The 21177-nt window shown below is 46.9% G+C and overlaps 1 protein-coding gene across 4 annotated transcripts in view; it reads left to right on the top strand.

Moving 5' to 3' along the window:
- LOC142761647 (myosin-IIIb-like) overlaps positions 1 to 21177 on the top strand; it is a 410699-nt gene that overhangs the window by 370144 nt on the left and 19378 nt on the right. For all 4 annotated transcript variants that reach the window (XM_075891600.1, XM_075891602.1, XM_075891601.1 and 1 more), the window contains exons 11-25: positions 1425 to 1515; positions 1963 to 2127; positions 5305 to 5421; positions 5569 to 5673; positions 5818 to 5901; positions 7632 to 7782; positions 9234 to 9285; positions 9399 to 9503; positions 10302 to 10404; positions 11204 to 11330; positions 13879 to 14089; positions 14754 to 14895; positions 14979 to 15132; positions 16879 to 16967; positions 17511 to 17678. In XM_075891600.1, coding sequence (XP_075747715.1) covers positions 1425 to 1515; positions 1963 to 2127; positions 5305 to 5421; positions 5569 to 5673; positions 5818 to 5901; positions 7632 to 7782; positions 9234 to 9285; positions 9399 to 9503; positions 10302 to 10404; positions 11204 to 11330; positions 13879 to 14089; positions 14754 to 14895; positions 14979 to 15132; positions 16879 to 16967; positions 17511 to 17678 — 1864 coding nt within the window. The remainder of the gene's footprint in view (positions 1 to 1424; positions 1516 to 1962; positions 2128 to 5304; positions 5422 to 5568; positions 5674 to 5817; positions 5902 to 7631; positions 7783 to 9233; positions 9286 to 9398; positions 9504 to 10301; positions 10405 to 11203; positions 11331 to 13878; positions 14090 to 14753; positions 14896 to 14978; positions 15133 to 16878; positions 16968 to 17510; positions 17679 to 21177) is intronic.

Genomic DNA, 21177 nt, shown 5'->3' with positions numbered 1-21177 from the left:
CACCAAGCTCGAAATTCAGCGTGAAAACGATCTATGCGTCTCGTACATTATTGTTGCGGGCTGGTCAATCGCTGCCTGCTAGTATACGGAAACCAATAGGTCGATTATCGAACCTTGAGCACGCGCATGGTCTCCCACGCAAATCGAGTCCACAGCAGCCACTTTGCCGGGAGGTATACCTAATGCTCATGGACCTTTTTAAGGGGAAGAGGGGCATGCTCATTGATAAGATTGGCTTACGCGACTGACTTGGCTGTACTTTATAACTTGGACCTTTGAGATATCGAAAAGCGCATAGCGTTGTTCGATCAAGAGGCCGCACTCGCTTCCTTTCATTGCCACACGAATTCATACAATAGCCCTTGTATATTTCTGCTATAGAGATATTTTTAATAATTATACAGGCATAAGGTTATCGTGAATTAATACCTTGTGGCGACGCTTCAATGTGATTATGCTTATAACGCCAAATATTGGCTAATAAACGCTATTTTGGGGACGACAACAGTGACCAAATGAGTAAAGATGGGTTAAGAATAGATATATAACTTCTCACTGTATACCACACTGTTTCCTTTAGTTTTCCTAAAGGGGAAACATGATGACAAAATAGAGCGAGCATAATTTCTGCATATTTGAGGTAAGTACTTCAAAACAGCGACATGATTATGAAAGACGTATTCGGCAGAACCTGTGCCGTCCAGATGATGTGATATCCCTGTGGTGGGAAAGCGCTTTCAATGAAGCCGAACACAGACAGTGACGACAGATGAGACTTCAGATAGCCTTGTAAAAAAACTGTATAGACCCTTTCAAGGTTTACAAACACAACCCCTTGATGACTTCCGGTTCTGTCCACCGATGTGCTTTATTGGCATTGGGCGACCACAAGAGCTTTAGAAAATAGCCCGCTGATTTTCTACAGTTTTCTACCTTTATTTAACAAAATATATTAAAATAAATGTTCTTTCGAGTTTTATAAAACATTTCCGATGAATATATTTTGCGCTCAAGGGCTGAAAAAATTTTCAGGCACGACGTGCCAGAGCTACCTACTGAACGTAGATAAACTGGAAGTGTCGTGACTGCTAAAGCTTGTTAGCCTAAAATAAGTGGACACAACCTTATGTTGGCAAGAAGGACCCGAAATCTATTACACTCGATAAGTAAATAGATTAAATTCTTAGGACTCATTCGGACTCAATCTCACCGAAATATTACAAGCCCGGACTCGGACTCGGAGTCACGTCTCGATTCTGCGTCTGAATAACTCTGAGCGAACCGACTGATGAGTAAGATTGCCGACCTATATGGACATCACTAGGTGATGTTATGTTAAATGTTTTCTATATAGGTCTTAGGACAAAATCCGAACAACGTCAGAACACTCTTTCTTTCTTTTATTTTTCTGTGCCTGCCTGCAGGTGCTTGGTTAAGGATTACGAGAAGAGGCCCTTGATGTCGGACCTGATGAACCACAAGTTCATCGCTCAGGTCCCCAAGCATCCTGAAGAGGTACGTGCAGGCGTTTCTTTTTGTATATGTATATGCATATGTATATATGTATGTATATGTATATACGGTAAATCCTTGATGTACTTTCCCAATATAAGGAACTGTAATCACCCTGAGTGTACCGCTGCATGAACATTTTGAAAGTCAGTTGTTGTCTACCTAAATTTATATTAGCGCGAAATTGAACGAGTTGGACGCGATTCAGAAGGTTGTGTTCGGGCTACTATACGCAACTGTCTGCACCAATGCCGATCCGCGAGTTTCCACTGGTCAGCGATATCGTGGGTGTCGTTTACCAAAGTTGGAAGCCTTTCGTTTGCGTACATCAAGTGCATGTACGAAGCCCACTACGTTTAAACTTAACCATGGTGTACGCACGCGGCCTCTAATCCGGTGGATCACTGAGACGCCTCGTTGATGCGAAGTGTAAACCCGTTGTGCGCGTAGATCCGCCAGGAGCTGGTGCGGATCCTGAAGGCGCAGCGCAAGGTGGGCTACAGCAAGCGTCTGCCCGAGGTGACCACCAAGCATGGCCAGCTCAAGACGGACCGCAAGTCCCGGCCCACGCCCATCCTCATGGACGACCTGTCCGCGCTCGAGACGCTCACCGAGGTGCGTGAGCTTTCCAAAGAAGTAAAATTCACTGAGAGGCCAGCAGACTAGCCTGAAATTTACTAAATAACACGTAATTGTAACAAACGAATATTGTTGCCGCACCGCTTCGAAGGGGGTGACAATAAAAAGTGTCATGATTACCAATGGCATAAAAATTTTCGGATTAAGACGATAGTTATGCAACATTTAGAGATAGCATACGCAATATTCATCACCAAATGCAGAGGTCAATTAGCACATTTAGTACCTTTCCTAGGCATCAAGCTTTATGAAACTTCACGAATCTTCGGCAAAGAATGGTAAACGAAGAAGGGCAGTACTGGTGATACAAAAGTACAAAAACGCAAAGTACGCTTAAAGTACTAAATACAATTATTACACAGATAACTAGTTTTCAACGCCAACCGTGGGTGGTAAATGTATACGTAATAGACGTCGAACAAGTATAACAATAGTAATATTATTGGGTCTTTTACGTCCCGAAACCACGACACAATTATTAGGGACGCCTTAGTGCAGCGTTCCGGTGATTTTGACTATATGGTGTTCCTTAACATGCGCCTAAATCTCGCCTCTATCAAAGTGCGGCCGCCGCGGTCGGGATTCGATCCCGTGACCTGCGGGCGAGCAGTCGAGCGTCACAACCACTGGACCACCTTGGCGGGTGTGGAATAAGCGTAAAAGTGACAAAGCCAGTTTCAGAGCAGACGCTCATAATATTCATCCGTGTGACCCTCAGTATATATGTTGCTAAACTTTTGACCCGGCACACGCTGTGAAACCCGAAGACGTCATTATTCTGATGAACCGGACTTCAAGGGCGATACGCCCAAAGAGCTCAGGACAGCACGTCCTAATGCTACCGTTTATTCCAGCAAAAAAAAAAAAAAACGACTTACGCTACCTATTTGCGATCCATAGTTTCTTTGACGCGAAGGTGCATGCGCTGATGTGTTCACGAGAGTTTTATACCCGCAAGCGATTTCAATTTAGTGGATCAGCGTTTCTTTATTTATTTTTTGCCATGCACATTAATGTTAGTCTTTCACAACGTACATGTCAACCAAAACCACAATATGATTATGAGAAACGCCGTAGTGATGGGCTCGGAAAATTTCGACCCGGTGGGGGCTCTTTAACGTGCATCTAAATGTAATTACACGGACCTGAAACACTTCCACAACGGTCATGCCAAGTCGAAGATACAAGTAATCATTGTTTCTATAATCACGTCCCGAATTTCCACTCGTATTCATCAACAATGCAGGCTATTCTCACATGAAAGCAATTTAACACCTCAACAAAGTGTTGCCGAAATACTACGAGGGGCAGCTTGTCCTTTTGAGTAAAAGTACCCGTTAATTGAAACTCATGCATAGGGTAAGAATTTTCCTTCTTTGGGTATTGACCTTTGTTGCGAGTGTGTCCTGCTGCATTATTGAATTTTTATTTGTTTCGCTTTTTGCTTGCTATAAAACTATTTTATTCAAATAGACACTCAACGTAAAAATCGATAATTCGACATCAGAAATAGAAATTATTGTTAACGTGTTCACAAATTTTATTGTTTTACGTGTACTCGGAATGAAGAGCAATCTTCAGAAAAAGAATTCAACCTTTCTTGTTCAAAACTAATAGGTTGAACATAGAAAAGAAAGCAGTAAGCAAGCAAAATTAAGAAAGATGAGCGCAAATCAGACACTGCAGAAGTGCCTGGAAAACGAGCAATTCTTCGCGTAGGTGTTCCGTGTCACTGATTCCAATAATCATCTATAAATGAGGGTACCCACGCTCTTCATGAGTTCGGCTGCCGCACAGACTTTCCACACGATTAATGACTTTCTTTTCTTTCTTTAATGACTTTTTAATGACTTTTTTTCCTTTATTTTTTCCACATCCTCATTATCCTCAACTGCATGAGCTCATACACGAGCAGAGTAGGAGGAAAACCACTTATTGTTATAGTTTCTGTGCCTGCGGCGCTTCACATTTTGGTTTCTGTCTCACCGTTTACATCACGAGTCTCGTCTGCTGAACCGCTTGTGTAAGAAAGACTTTAACACGATCCACCGTATTTGGGCGCCGTATGAGGAAAATGTTATGGTTACATGACTACAGCGGTGGTAATCGGCCTGAATACCTCTCTTTAGTGATTTCTCTGGTTTTAAAAGTTCTTTCCTGCTGGCACTAGTAATCGTGGCACCGTAAGAGCACTTTGTACGATTGCGATACTCCAAGCAATAACAAAACACGGTAATCAAGTCATTTCGGGGAACGTTAACAAGCAACACGTCGCATGAGGTATTTCTTGTGACCTATTCTTTTTTTTCTTGTATATAAATCGTGCTCTACGGCGTTTTCTAGAAGCCCACGAGCAGCCTGTGTTATAAATGAGACTTTTGTGTTTTTGCAGCCCGAGTGCCACGCTCCTATAAATGTGCTCTGTTCACATGCATTTTTCAATGAGAGAACATGGGGTACACAGCACAGTATCATTGTGGCTTTATCCAGAGTTCTCGCCAAAAATTAATTAAATAAACGCGCCTCTCTCTCTCTCTCTCTCTCTCTCTCTCTCTCTCTCTCTGTGTGTGTGTGTGTGTGTGTGTGTGTGTGTGTGTGTGTGTGTGTGTGTGCGCGTGTGCGTGCGTGCGTGCGTGAGAGAGAGAGAGAGAGAGAGATGTCCGCTCGAACTATCAGAACGACTTCAATTTAAGACCACTGGTGCATGGAGTAAGGAGTAATGTGCGTCGTAAAGTTCCCAATTATCAATTTAACATACCAGGGCACAATATTAGTGGAGCTTAAACTATTTTATTTCATTAGAAAGAAAAACACCATCGTGTTTCTTCATCGCTATCCTGTTAACTATGATACTTCCGCCGTACTTAAGCAGCTCAAACACAAAGCTCGACTGTCGTTCTACTGACCGCACACGTCTGAATGAAACGTAGCAGTGAGCTCGAGAAACGACCCAAAATAAATGTTAAAAAATAAGAAAACAAAAGAAACTAGCTTTGGTTCATTCGCCATCCACATCACATCCACATGTCGATAGGGCAAGCGCCTTTCATGACGCGGTTGCTTTGTTGGTGCTGCTTAGTAAGAGCTGCTCGATTGCCTCGAGACGTAAGAACGAAGAGGCTTATGCTATCGCTTGTCCCCGTATTTCTGCAGGAGATCATCGTTGACCAGCTGTACCAAAGATTCATGCGAGGCCAGATATACTCATACATCGGCGACATACTGCTCGCCATGAACCCATTTCAGAAGCTTCCTATCTACTCCGAAGAGGTGAGAACGCACCTTGTTATCACTATGAAACAAATTTTATCACTATGAGCGACACGCAATGAAACATTTTAGCCCAGGCAGAACACGTAGTTTGGGAAACGCTGTCTGTACGCGCTAACGAGATTGTGTGCTGTCCCAACGTTGCAGGTCTCGTTGAGGTACCGGAATCGTGCCAAACTGGACAACCCGCCACACATATTCGCCGTCGCAGATGCTGCCTACCACAGCATGTTGCATCAAAAGAGAAACCAGGTGGGATTGAGAATTTCCGTTTTTGTTCCTTACGAAAAAGCTATCGGGCTGAAATCCAATATAACAAAATATTTCGGCAGTGCTTACCCGATAGCGACGTTGACTTGCTGAATAGCGAAAGTAACGTATTTCTTGTCTCTGCAGTGCATCGTCATCAGCGGAGAAAGCGGAGCCGGCAAGACAGAGAGTGCCAACCTCCTGCTCAGGCAACTTGTGGCTCTTGGAAAGGTGCGTAAATAAAAAGGGGGGGGGGGAATGAAACAACCGTGGCCCATAGGCTCAAGCACATTATAAGGGGGGCAATCTCCGGGCTAATTCCAAGTGCTGACGTGCCGGCCCCCCGAACTGTACCAGGAAATCCAGAACAAATTAGTGTTAGTCCCTTTGGTACGCAGGTTTTTGTCACTGCAGTGTAGGACAAGCCTTCACCTGATGGCGGAAAACTCTCGTCATCTCCTGATCGGCACCTGCAACTACTTCCTTATATACACTAGCCGCTGGGTTTTGAAAATTACGAGGCTTTTCGATGCGCACCACACAGCCAAGGCTGTGGAAAGGGCGGGACCTTTCTCTTAATGTGACGCAACTCTGCAGCGCCACGCCCCTTTGCTTAGAGATGTTTCGTGAGTTCACTCGGTATTCCGTCCACGACTTTATTGGCCATACGTCGGCGCGGCGGCAACTGTTCGAGGGGGGATACGTGGTGCGCGGGCGGCATTTTTTGTTGCTTGTTTCTACTTTAAGCCGGCTTCTGTCGCGTCTGCTTGGCGCCTGGTTTAACGTAGCCGTTAGAAATCGGAAGCGCGCGCTTTCCAGAGCACTAGTTTGTGACATTAAAGGGGCACTGGAACACTTCTTGAATTGACCATAGAATGGATTCTCTAAAAGAGCCCATCGACTCATAAATTCAACGCCGCAAAACATTAAGAATTAAAAGTGAAGAATTAAGAGTTATAAAGATGTGTCGCACGCTGCAATCACGTTTTCTCTCATCTCGTCCCGGCGAAAGCGCTTTAGGCTAAGCAGGGAGGAATGGCAGGGGCAAAGAAAATACGTCACGCACTCCTCATGATTTTGAGCACTTTTTTCTTTTTTTTTTCTTCGAACACGCGGCTTATCTCGTGTGATCGCACGTGCACGGGTGGACAAGTCGCGGCCTCCCAGGGAGATCTCTGTAACGACCGAGCGCGCGATGTTCAAATCAGTCAATGGCTGATAGATTGCCTTTTATGCGCAATTTTTGAGCGTATTTCATCATTTCTAGAGAGAAGAAAAAGCAATTTTTAGTTGACTTTGATTATTGTAAACTTCAGGCCGTGTGCTGTGCTCTAATATTTTGCTCGCGTGTTCTCGGGAGCCTCTACTACCGATCGGCAGCGTTTTCTGACCATGCTCAAAAAGTGTTGCAGGGCAGAAATATATCACACGTGTGTTAAACTGAACAGCGGCCGAGCACACTGCTTCGCTAATAATTGCTGTAGTTATGCCATGCTACGTCATGCTTTTCTGTGCGAAGCAGTGCCATAGTATGTCATACTATGCTATACTATGCTATCCTGAGCTATACTATGCTGTGTTGTGCTTTGTTGCGCTATGTCATTCTGCGTTGTGTTATTTTGTGTCATGCTGAGCTATTCCAAGCTATGCTGTGCTAACTTAAGCAGCGCAACTCTAAAAAAAATGCGTCGTTACGAATTATTTACGCACAGCGCGACACTTACGGTAACAGCCGGAGAGATATACTGAGCCAGGAAAAACTGAGCACCAGTCTTCTGCTGAGGCAGAAAACCCTTTTCATGCTCCTCTCATGCGCTTCTCGTAAAATTGATTATAAGCGTCACTCCATACTTCACATAAAGGAGCCAACTCGTTCTTTGTCATTCTTGAAAAGCGTTTTGCAAGTGGTGATTCTCCGAATGACGCGCTGAGGATGACTCGTTTTCCTCGGCGCCGAGCAGGCTACCAACCGGAACCTGGAGGACAAGATCTTGCAGGTGAACCCCATCATGGAGGCGTTCGGCAACGCCAAGACGGGCATCAACGACAACTCGAGCCGATTTGGAAAGTTCCTAGACCTCACCTTCACCGAGCAGGGAAAGATCACCGGGGGTGCGTACATTTCGATGCACGAATCTTATGACCGGCCTACCGGTCTATCTTAGACATTAAGCCGGTCGATAACAAAGCGCGTCGAATAGAATAAACAAATACACGCTGCGCGCATCAAACTCATCTGAGAATGCAGACTGGATTAGGCAGAGAAGACGATGTTGCACGTGTATAGACCTTTGCAATAAACTTCACTGACAGTTGGAACGTTCTAGGAACAGATAAATCGTTGCTAATGCTAGCTTGCTTTCCTGGAGTAATTAATCGCTTGGCTTGTGCTGAACTCCTGCTTGATTCAGAACTCTCGTACTTCACTGCGGAACAAACTTATTCTGCTCTGATGTAAAGAGAATGAAGCTAGATTTACAGGTCTTAAATGTGCGGGCTTAACTAGAGAACAGAAAAACATTTTACCGACACTTCATTTGTATATGTATCATATTTACGAGGACACTTGAGTTCAATACCATTTTGATTTATACTCCTGTTGCATAGTTATCCGTTCCTCCGTGTGCATTCATTCCTTAAGAAGTTAGCAAGAAGTGAAGTTCACGTTCATTCTGTCAATTGAATTATCCAGGCGCTTCAATGAATGGCGCTTGAAGAAAACACTTGACCGATATGCGCAGGATGTGTACAGTGGTCCACAATGTTTTAGCCCGTCCAGGCTAGTAAACTATTGGTGATGCGTGGGGGGGGGGGGGGGGGAGGCAGGAGAGCGCAATGTCAGCCCATCATATTGGCATTATGGGAGGCGGAGTGCCATGACCTGGGGGGAGAGGCACACAGTCGGCCTTGCACACTGACATAATAGGGAGGGGGGCGCTGTGACAAATCCCCCCCTCTGAAGGGAAACCATACGCGACCCTATGACTGACAATGTGTACACATTATGGAACTTTCGGTTGGATTAAGTGTTGAAGAGACACCAAAGTGAAACAATGAGTCTACCAAGATATATAAATTGTACAGTGAGATCTCTAATGTCGTAAATTTAACCATTATATCCTTACTAACTGCGGAGAAAATTAAGGTCAAAGTTTAACTTTTGAATTTCCCGCGGCATCTGCACGCACGACGTCTGTGATTTCAAACGGTATTTCTCGCATTCCGGCGACATTGGCTTAATGACATCTCTTAATGTTTGGCATGTTACGTCTATGGCCCCCTCGCAGTACGAGGTGCTTCATTTTCACCGATTATCAACTACGAATGAACAAGTAGACCCCGTCGAAATCTATGAAGTCACGGCGTTTAGTGCGGGTGTTTGATAGTGGCATCGCCACCAACATTTTCGTTGCGTGCGTTTTCCTGCTTACGAAGCGCCATCTCGTGGTATGAGTGGTGTTTTCGGTATTGTGAATGTGTAACTTAATAATGCGCGAGAGATCGTTCTTTACTTTAGTCTCCCTATTGGGTAAAGTAAAACTTCTTATTTTTCTTGTGTCTAGGTAAACTATCGGTCTACCTCCTGGAGCAGTCTCGGGTGGTGTGGCAAGCACCGTGAGTGTTTGATTTCCGTAACGCAGGCGTTTAAGGCAACTATACTGCGAATGAAGAGCAAGAGACGTGTCGGTCTGTGCAAAGAACCGTGAGAATGCTCCGTCTACTTGCAGGCAAGAGCGAAACTTCCACATTTTCTACTACCTATACGACGGGCTGGCTGACATCAGGCAGCTCGGAAACTATTACCTCGACACCACCGGCAAGAGGCAGCACAGGCAAGTCTCCATTGCTATAGCGGTTGCATTCGAAGAAAGTACGCGCAACACTGCGAAGTTCGCTATGGTGCTCCGAGTCGCGATTCCCAGATCAGCGACTGAATACATAATTCTGTGCCTTCGACTGAATACATTGTTGAATACATAATCCTGTGCCTTCTTCTACAGAGTGCCGATGTAGATTTAGAAAATGACAAAAAAGGAAGCTTAGCGTCATGAAATAAAATTCTCATACGAGTAAATGCATGAAAACGGGCAGTATAAACGCAGAAAAAAATAAAAATGAAACTCATTGTGACGTGCCACCGGTTAACTAAAGGAGGGAGGCGAGGATCCACACGTTTAAAGCTTGAGGTCAGTTCTGAATGAAAGCTGGAAAAGCACCTCAACGCAACCGCGAGACACTGCACAGTGCAGTGCTTTTCGCGTGTCCCTTGCGCAGATCTACAATATTTGAAAGCGTAAAGGTGTTCACACACTTTCTGCTCTATCAAAGCATGTCAGCGTCGACAAGTGCAACTCGTTCACGGGCCGCCACGCACACTGCGGTCACACTTGCGGTGAGCTACACTGTTATTTTTTCTCGCCCAGACGGCGCACGTGTCACGCGTGTCATGCTCACAGACCGTAACAAGAGCAACGAGCTGCCGAGATAGAACGAGAAGGCGCGCGCGCGCGTAATTGAGAGTCCTTGAAGGTGCCTGCTATACAAAGAACGTCGAGCGCGTCTTCGTCGGCGTGCAGCGAATGACGTTTCGGACTTGAGCTGCCATGAAAACCCGCGCTTTCTCCCCGCAGGTACCTCAACGGAGCGCCCTCGGACAAGGAAACCGCGTCCACGCACGTCGACAGGCTGAACAACATCAAGCAGGGCTTCCAGCTGCTCGGCTTTCGGTCGGCCGTAAGTGCAGCCACGCACCAAGGCGCGCAATGAACGCGATAACCAGGCCACACGTGCAATTCTCGACTCTATCGCCCCCGTGCGGTTGCTCTGGCAGTGATAGAGCGCTTCGTATCGTGCGCTTCCGCCCGGGTGCCCTCTCGTGAGGCGCGCTTAGGGCACGTCTGCGCGGACGCACGCATAGCGCCTGCAACGGACCGCTAGACACATCTCCCCTATAGCTAAGAGGCTATTAGGGGCGCTTTGCTTATCCTCATCACTAATGGACACGGCTCTGCTAAACGAGACCCTTTGCATGACCTTGTATCGTCACTGCATTTCTAGATCCAACTGTTTAAAACGAAGAGTAATTTATAAAAACGGCGATAAATTATCAGAAGAGCTGTGTAGCCGCAGTTAAGCTGAAATGCGTGAGAGTAGATCACACTAGTTAAACGTGAAAGAGAGCAGCGGCCGATCCAGGGTACCATCATGGGTGTAAGGTGAGTGTCCGGTACGTTTCGATTCATAGGAGGAGGAAAGAATAGTGAAGAGACTCACCACTTTTGTAAGTAGTGACAGTGTTAGGGGCAGCTGTAAAGACGAAAGGAGGGGGGGGGGGGCGTTGTATAGGAATAAAAGGGAGAATACAAGCATAGGTGAGCGATTCAGAGAGGCTCGCAGGGCTTTTTGTGCTGCTGAGCTGTGAGGTCAGGCTGCCAAAAGCTTTTCTCCTGCCAAAGGCCAAAAATAGTGTCCTTTTTTTTCCTTCTTCATCTCCTCATTTTGCAACGTCTTCTTTCACGGCGGAATGGATCAGGAGACGGACACCATCTACCGCATCCTGGCAGCCATCGTGCATCTGGGTGACGTAGAAGTGCGCAAGGCGGAGACCACGTTCCAGAACGACACGTGCATCATCGTCAACGCCGAGAAGATCCCTATTGGTGAGCGATAAAATGGATCGCTACAATGTCTCGGCGTTTTTTTTTTTCTTCTCATTCGTCACGTCTCCACTGCACGGCTCAGCTCCGTCGGCCGACGGCAGACCATGGTTACGCACCGCGGAACGCGGTCCATGCGCCGTACATTCGCACGTCTAACGTAGTGCTTCCAACTTTGGTGCGAGCTCTCGCTCAGCACCGAGCACGTGCTAGCATTCGTTGATAAGAAAAGCACGTTTTGCTTTCGCGATATGCTGGTTCACTTTGGTAACGGCCCTTCTACATCTTCATCGCTTTGCAACTCGTTAACGTGTTCAGCCAAGCGAGACGGACTAATCCGCTGCAGTAGCACGAAACGTCCTCGTTTTTCTTTGCCGTCTTCGAACTATACATACCTTAGCGTGTGCAAGTATAAAACAAACGAGCGAAACTTGTGCACAACGCTTCTAAACTCACAGTCAGCTAATCGTGCTAGCGCATTCCAAGGCAATAGGAAACTGGGCCTCGTTAACATTACCAACCCGAACTAAATTGCAACACGTGGTTTTATAGTTTACACTGGAGATAAATGGTTGCGTTAGCTCGAGATGACTCCTTGGCTGTTCTGATCGTTGCCACGTCGATTTGACGGAGGAGCTGGTGTTGTTGCCGTTGTGGGACAAAGATGTCTCTGAATACAACAGCGGCGACCTCTACTAAACGTCTTCAAACCTAGTTCCAGAACTCCCTACTCGACTTGGTCGGGTCTGTATGCGTTTTTATAGGAAGGTGGGGTGAAGGCCCTACAGTAGCCCCTACCCACGTGTAGGGGCTACTGGTGTTGCAGTGAGCAAGCTGTACTGTGCGGCTTCAATAAAAACGCGCACGCACATACAAATACGTAACGGTACACAGAGTACGGCCATATTTTGTATTACACTTTTTTTTTGCGCGCGCGTTGCATTCATACTATATAGAACTATGGAAAATAGAACGTCGAGCGCGCGAGCTAGAGGCTACGGACATGATCAGAAGCATGGCGCATTGTGCTCTTTCACACTGGTGCATCTTGTGATGCAAAGAATGTATACCTTTGCGACGTTCCTACTACTTCATTGCAAACGGCGGTGCGCGTTACGGTGGCAGCCGTCGTTGCATCTTCGCAAGCATCACTGCCAAATAATAAGAGAGTGATGATCAATAGCGCCATCGTGATATTGTTTCCCAGGCACAAGACTACGTAAATCTCTTCTATTTCTTGAACATTCTTGCAAAAGTTTTGAGGGCGAGTAAAAGCGCTTGTACTCTCCACTGAGTCTGTAGCACCCAGCCCTTTCATTTAAATTATTCTAACTGGATCCTTGAAATTTCTGACACCCAATTCATACAGCTAGCGCTATATGTAACAGCAGCTTGTGAAAAAAAGTTCACGGCATATCAACGGGGTGAATGATGACGAGTTCAGCGAAGCGTCCGTCCGTCCGTGCGTTCATCCGTGCTTCTGTCCAAGCTCCCGTCCGTCCCTGTGTCCGTCCGTCTGTCTGTTTGTTTTTCTGTATGTCTGTCTGTCTGGCGACAAGCACGAGTCGCCACGGCCCTCCGCGCCAGCTTCGCCCATGCCCCACCAACGATACGACATGTACGGCGACGGTCTTGGAAGGCACTCCTTCTCCGCGCATCCATGCACAGCCCACGCAGAAGCCAATCGGAGAGTAGCGGTGTAGCACCGTTAAGGATATCCTAACTCAACTGCAGTTTTTATGTATTTCTATATGAGACAGCGCCATCTATTACGCTGTTCGGAAGATACTGCCGGTTACGCCTGACGCGCGGGACAAGGTAAGAAGACTAAGAGGAGCTTCGCTCCTAAAACCACTTAACAGGGCACCCTCAGAAGCCGAAGCATATATATATATATATATATATATATATATATATATATATATATATATATATATATATATATATATATATATATATATATATACATATATATATATATATATATATATATATATACATACGTGGCATAGGCGCATTCTTAATGAGCGTTACGTTAGCTTTGTGTTAGCTTGCCTCGCAAGCATCCCCTAGCTGTGCACGAAAGGCCCGCCCAGAGGGTAAATATATTAATTAACAAATTCGTTGACATATTGTTAAAAGTGCATTGTAAAATAGAGCAGTGGTTTATCGATGGGCATCAACAAGATTATGTATTTCCATGTTTTTGTTTGTTTGTTTGTTAATACTGTCAACCCCAAGCTAAGGTTTTTACAGGAGTGGAAAACGCATGTTTCAAAAGGACAAGTAACAGCTGAAGCTTTTTTCTAATAAATTCTAGCAACCAGTCTGCGTCGTCTGGAGAGGCTTTCACTTGCAACAATAATAATCGATTGACCGAGCCATTAAGCAACAGGCTCTACACGCCTGCACTCGAGCCTTTCGCTGCGTCTCCTAGGACAATTGTAAATTGTCTTGAATAAAGTCTGAATGAATGAATGAATTAATTAATTAATGACCTGACTTGATGACTTGTCTTTCCACACACCCGTCCATTCTACCTTGCCAACAGTTGCGCAGCTGCTGGGACTTCAGGGCAACGCTCTGCGGGACGCGCTCACCTCGAGCAGCATGGTGATGCGCGGCGAAGTGATCACTCGATGCAACTCGGCACAGGAGGCCGAGTGCGCGAGGGACGCCATGGCAAAGGCCCTGTACGCGCGACTCTTCGACTGGATCGTCAACCAGATCAACCGGCACCTGGCTTTGGGACGCATCGCCATGTCAGTATTGCGTTGATATTCAGTTGCCGTGAATTTCAAATTGCTTCCTTTTCCCTTCCTGTCTGCTACCCTAATGTGGACATGGCTGTGCCACACTGTGTTTAACGACGTGATAAAGGAGTGCAACTCTGCAAAAACCATAAGCTAAGGCAAATAGAATGTGGAAACATACAATATATCAAGTTTTAGTAAGTCATATGGCTATGGTCGTTATCTAGACTGACCAAAATGAGCGGCACTTGCTGGGGATATGCCATTCGGCTGAATTCATTTCCACTTTGAAGAACCCTTTGCGAAGGCGACAAAGTCAGAAAAGGCTATTTTTACTGGTCACAATACTACCACATGTCCACTTCTCCTCTTAACTAACCATTCCTTATCCAATCCAACGTATTTCGTGCCAAAATTTCACTTTTTTGGAGCCTGTACTACGGCGTCAGGTGTGATGCCCTCAGTGAGTTCTAAAAATATACTTATATATCTGAGCGTACACATGACCAACGTATGACAAGATTTCAAATTAATACTTAACCTCTTCTTTTATACGACCCACGCTACGACAGTAGCAGTACTCGCAAGCTCCGATTCACACGATCCCTTCAGTGCCCACAAGTGCTTGATGCACGGAATACCAAGCATCCAAACTTTCTTCAACTCATTGCAGCGGTCTCCCGTTGTCCGTGGCCTTGCTAGACATCTTCGGCTTCGAGGACCTGCAGAAGAACTCGCTGGAACAGCTGTGCATCAACATCGCCAACGAGCAGATCCAGTTCTTCTTCAACCAGCACGTGTTCGCGTGGGAACAGGTGAGGCAGCAACACTCGTGGCACTAGCGAGATGTCTGTAATGAGGGTGACCATCACGCACGCATCGATCGCATCTCATGCAGCAAGAATACTTGAACGAGGGCCTCAGTGTGCAGCCGGTATCGTTCGGCGACAACCGTCCCGTGCTGGACATGTTCCTGGGCCGACCGCTGGGACTGCTGGCGTTGCTCGACGAGGAGAGCCACTTCCCAAACGCGACAGACCAGTCGCTCATCGGTGAGTGCGAATGATTGGGGCTAAACCAGCGTGGACGCCATCGGTGCAATTTCTGTTGAGCATCGATCATTTTAAGAACCCCAGAACAAGGGCGTATAGTTCGTCGGGAACGGCGTATGAACGCTACCCCTTCCCGCCCTGCTGTGCCTATGACCTAGATATACAGCGGCCCCTGCTAGCATCAGCCATAGTTTTAAAATATGCCGATGCACCTTATGACGATGCGACGGAATGCATTTTGCTGACTATACTGGATGGAGCAAGTCATACTATTTCTCGTGTTCGTAATCACATGTTTTCATACCTACATCTTTCAATCCTCTTTCTACTTTTTTTTAATGCCGTCGCGTTCAGCGAGCTGTCGTGCGGTTGACGGCGGTAGCGTGTAGCCGCACTCGCGCGCTATGTCAGCCGCTTGCTGCAGGAGGTCCTCCAGTTCGGACAGCACCTCTTCTGTACCGGAGCTATTGCGGAGCCAGTAATCACAATTTTTGTCAATGGAAAAGAGCAGTAGATAACAAAGTCCAATACGAGACGCACTTACCTCTTAATTTTCTTCTTCTGATCTCGCGAAAAACGCAAGAGGATTAAGTTAAGCCTTTCCCTGACACTGCGAATGCTGAAGCACCTGCCAAGCATCTCGGAAAGCCGATCGGCTATCTTCAGCCACCTCGCAGGGTCAAGGGAAGGATTTACATATAACACCTCTTTTACTAGAACGATGTCATCGCTGAGCGTAAATCGCTTGCGCCCAGACATCGATTCCGCTGATGACAGAGCGAATGTCAAACAACGTGTTCGCCATTGGCGCTTCTGCTTCGGCTTGTCTTGACTCGGTGGCTTGCTCCGGGCCATGAACGTAAAGCCTATCCGGCGAGTAGTTTACGTTACGTAAAGGTTCACGTTCCGTAAAGACTCGCGCATGCGCAGATTCTATCCGGTATCCGGTGACACGGTAACGTAAAGAAGTATACGTATAAGCTAAAACTCCCTATTGAGTAGTAGCCTCCCCGTGGACATCTGCTCCTTTCTCTTCATTAATACATTATAACTTCTTGCGTTCCGCTTAATCAGGCAGAATACAAGAGAAGGCAAGCGGGTTAGGGGGAGACAGAAAGTTAGGTGGGCAGATGAGATTAGGAATTTTGCCGGTATAAAACGGCAGCAGCAAGCACAGGACCGAGTTGACTGGCGAAACATGGGAGAGGCCTTTGTCCTGCAGTGGACGTAGTCAGGCTTAGGGGTGGTGGTGGGGGTGTTGGTGGTGGTGGTGATGATGATGATTATGATGATGATGAATGTGATGATGATGAGATGATGATGACGACGTTTGAAGGAAAGAATCGGGAAGAAATTCAAACTAGAATGTTGTACAACAGTTTGCAGAACGTCTGATTAAGCACTTTTCCTTCCAAGTCCACTATACCAGTGCATTTCTGCTTGCTGCAGATGCACGCGAAATACAGCAGTATATCACGCAGCATGCCCTTGCGCACCCCGACTTCAATGATATCTAACTGGCCAAGAATGCTGCTGCTTGAAAGGCAGCAGTTCCGGCGATAACGTGCGCAACTACGGTCGGTTACTCCCGTGTTTATACATATATGAGTGGCGTGTTGCTCGCAGCTCTCATGGTAGTTCAAAAGTCCGAAAATGCGGTATCAATTAGTGCTGGCAGCCAGTGGAGTATTTTTAAATCGCTCATTGAATTGACGTCACTTCCGTTTTCTTTTCTCCTGAGTGCAGACAAGTTCCACAACAATATCAAGTCCAAGTATTACATCCGACCGAAGTCCAACGCCCTGCAGTTCACCATCAGGCATCATGCTGGCAAGGTGACTATTTCCCAATATGTAGCCATCCAGCAAACATAGCTCTACAGTAGCGTGGTAGTCGTATCGTTAGCGACACACAGTGTGACTCTCCAATAACCAGCCTATCACAAGACTGACGACCTTATTGCCCTTCATCGCTATTATGAAGACTGTGCAGCAAGGATATGCAATGTACAGCCCTTTCAAGATACGCTCCCGCACGCCTCTTAAACGTCGGAACTGAAAGCACGTTTTCAAGTTCTTTTTAAATGCAAGAAGTGTCTCTCTTTAGTTTTCAGATAAAAGGAACGTGCAAAAGTTCAAGGAAATCTCTCTAATTTTTGTGTAGCTCGAAAGAACGTTTATTTTAATATATTTTGTCAAATAAAGAGAAGAAAGTGTAGAAAGTCCGCGGGCTATTTTCTAAAACTCTTCTTGCCCAACGATGCTATTTTGCCACATCGGTGGGCAAAACCGGATGTCATCAAGGGGCTGTGTTTGTAAACAGTGAAAGAGTCTATATATACGGTAGTGCCAAGTTGCGCATTGCACCCTATATTGCAGGTTGTGTACGGCGCTCGCTGCTTTGTGGAGAAGAACCGAAACTTCCTCCCCACGGAGATCGTACAGCTTCTACGGCAGTCCAAGCTGCCCGTTGTGCAGACCCTTTTCCAGTCGCCGCTCACCAAGACGGGTCAGCTGTACACGCCGTCGCAGTATGCCTGCCAAAATGTAAGGGACTGCTGCAATGGCACCATTTTTTTCATAGAGTAACGTTGATGTGGGTTCGCTATGCCATGACATGAGACCAGCGGCGTGCATGTATCCTGCGACACTTTTATTACTTAAGCCTAGCCGGCAGTGCACAGCTTTTAAGTACACAAAGAAGGGATTCCGCAGAACTTTTTGCAGTGGGTGCATCCACATGTGGGGGGGGGGGGGGGCATCCAACAGCCCTTCTTTCACTGCCGTGACATAACCGGCAAGATCTGTCCATAGTGTGTAACAAAGGCCGTCTCACACGGATGTGCAAAAACGACGTGTGCTAATCAAGGTGCGCAGTTTGTCGTCACTGCAGAGAAAAACATCTGCAATCCCAGGAGTGTGAGGGGGGTAGCCGCCCTTGCTCCCACATCACTCGACGCCTACGTATGTAGGCCTAACAAAAAAAAAGTTCGAAAAATTGAGTACACGCTTCTGGTTATCAAAAAAAAAAGGACATGCACGCGCAGAACTTCAACAATGTTCCGGGTCATTATGGTGCTTATAGTTAATTGTGCAAATAATGTATTGCCAGGGCGTACTCATATAAACACAGGGAAAACCAGGTTTGTTTCGGCGCCACATTACCAAATAAAATTTCAATCAAGAAAATTTCTCTCATATTTAAATAAAGCACCAGTTATGGACTGTGTTACCAGCGTTTGCCGTTCTCTGGCCATATTTTGCGTTCACCGTAAATTCACCCCGGAAAATTTATTGTTGACCTTGTTTTATGGTGACTATAGGCTGCGCTGCCGGCCGCGGCTGCTTGCGTTTTGATGTTTGCTGCAGACAGAGTAATTCCGATGAAGCGCTCGCGACTCGGGAACTGCTCTGTAGTTCCGGGATGCAATCTGCGACCCGTAGCTAATTTGCTATCTCAAGTCAAAACGTTGTTTTGTGAGAGATTATGGTAGAGCGTCTGGATCGCACCGCGATCGGGCGAGAAAACTGATTGATTGATTGATTGATTGATTGATTGATTGATTGATTGATTGATTGATTGATTGATATGTGGGGTTTAACGTCCCAAAACCACCATGTGATTATGAGAGACGCCGTAGTGGAGGGCTCCGGAGATTTCGACCACCTGGGGTTCTTTAACATCCACCCAAATCTGAGCACACGGGGGCCCACAACATTTCCGCCTCCATGATCGGGCGAGAAAACTGGATTCTTACAAAGACCGCATAGATTACAAAGACCGCATAGACTTGTTCAGCGAACTTCACCAAAGGCAAGTAGAGCTCAACGCATACTCTAATGGCGCAGAGGCGATGCTCAGACAGTAGTCGAATTCACGAGGGACACGTCGGACGCCGTCGTCTGCCACCCGTAGCAGATAAGTGCACTGGCACCTGAAATAGATAGGAAAGCCTGAAAGCGGACTGACGCAAAAAGTCCACCGTAAAGGTGGTTTTTTTCTTTTGTAGCTGGAGCCTCATCACTGACGTGTACTGTTCAAACCAACGTCTCGGCACAGCGTGCGTCGCGGTGCCCGTTTTAAGTGCGAATGCACTTTATAAGTTACCCCGAATATACCGTCCGTGGTCAACACCCTCTCGGTGTTGCCGCGGTGCGCCTCCTCCTTTCCCCTAGCAACGGCGCGAGGAGCGGAGAAGAGCGTCTGTAGCAACGGCGCAGCGACGTCACACACCACGTGATTGCGCGCGCTCCGCCCTCCGCTCCGTGGCTGCGCGCGCCGCCACGACTTGCTCGAGATCGGCAAGTCGTCATAGGTATGGATCCGTCGCAGCCATCAATCTCGACTGCGATACCTCCAACAACGAGTACAACGCAATCGAATGCGAGCATTGCACGCGTCGTTGAAGATGTCACGCCGGTTGAAGACAAGGCAGCGCGGCGAAGGGCCCGTGATGCCGAGCGCAAGCGGGCCGCGGACATAAACATCATTATAGTGCGAATTTACTCTCACATATACGCATAAACTCACCAAGATTTCCCGAGAGGGTCTAATGGTTCCTGGGAATCGAAATGTGATCTCACAGGGGAGTTTACCTTAACTCACTGGCGAATGCCAACGGATTTACTCCCCCTCATAGCATCACCTCGTGTATTCGCGCTTAACCATGTTCACCCTCGGGGAAATTCTTGGGAGTTTTTTTTTAGTTGCGTTGCTTTTGCTCTTCATGAGAACGACGGCTGTGAGTGGGTTCGCATTGCTGCGAGGAAATGACTCGTCGCCTGTCTTGCCACCGTCAATAGAGATCGCCGCACACTGGCTAATTTATCTTTATGTGTCAGCGTGGACAGTACTTGCGCAGTGTACTCGTTAATGACTGACCACACACGTTCGTTGCAGCGCGTCAGCGCGTGGAATTTCGACGCGGCGCCTCACCCTCGAGTGCGCAGCTTCGCGTAACTAAACGCGTGACCAGGCGCCCTCTCTTTCCCTCTCTATAGGACTAGGATGCGGCGCCACGTCAGAAAGCCCCGCGCCGACGCGCTGTGACGGATAACGTGTGGTCAGGCCTTTAGTAAACCATGCACACACACACACACACACACACACACACACACACACACACCACACACACACACACATATATATATATATATATATATATATATATATATATATATATATATATATATATATATATATATATATATTATGGAGTCTTGGTTTGGAAGACCTTTATTAGGCCCGAAGAACCGGCAGCCGACAGCTGAGATGATCGGACCAAGATGATGATGCTACGCGACAACGATGGGGATGCATGAGCCACACATGATAATGATGATAATGTACCGGTGAAGAGGATGCGTATACTAAATGCCCACATCAATTCCCCCCACGTGAAAGCGGCCAGCCTGGCCGCGGCAAGTCAAGGGGACAAAGAACGTCGCATGAAGGGCTTCATACGGGAGACATGGACGACCTCTGTAGTTCGATAACGGCGATTTGCTGGGGCTACAAGTGGCGTCACGCGATAATTCACTGGTGAAGTCTCTTCAAGAACTGTGTACGGTCCAATAAACCGAGGCTGAAATTTGTCGCACAAACCAGGTGTGCGAACAGGCGTCAAAAGGAGCACTTCGTCTCCAGGTTGGAAGAATACATCACGATGCGATTCATCATAAACTAGCTTTCTGTCTTCCTGGCGGGCTTCAGTGTTTATACGAGCTCGTTGGCGGCACTGTGCGAGTCGTGAAACGTATTCCTCTGAAGAGGATGGAGATGAATTCACTTGGCAGGTAAAGAAGGAGACGTCCAGGAAAGTAGTAGGGGAGCGTCCATAAACTAGGTAAAATGGCGAGTAGCCGGTTGTTCGCTGAATGGCCGTATTGTAGGCGAAAGTGACGAATGGGAGAACAACGTCCCAGTTTTTGTGGTCTGGTTGAATATAGGCGGCGATCATGTCAGCAAGAGTGCGGTGGAATCGCTCAGTGAGGCCGTTAGTCTGGGGATGATAACTAGAGGCAGTCTTGTGAGTTGTGCCGGAGG

Source organism: Rhipicephalus microplus, chromosome 1 (genome assembly GCF_043290135.1).
Source record: "Rhipicephalus microplus isolate Deutch F79 chromosome 1, USDA_Rmic, whole genome shotgun sequence".
NCBI classification, from domain to species: Eukaryota; Metazoa; Arthropoda; class Arachnida; order Ixodida; family Ixodidae; genus Rhipicephalus; species Rhipicephalus microplus.
The sequence above is the reverse complement of the archived record's forward strand: the minus strand, read 5'-3'. Positions and strand labels throughout refer to the sequence as shown.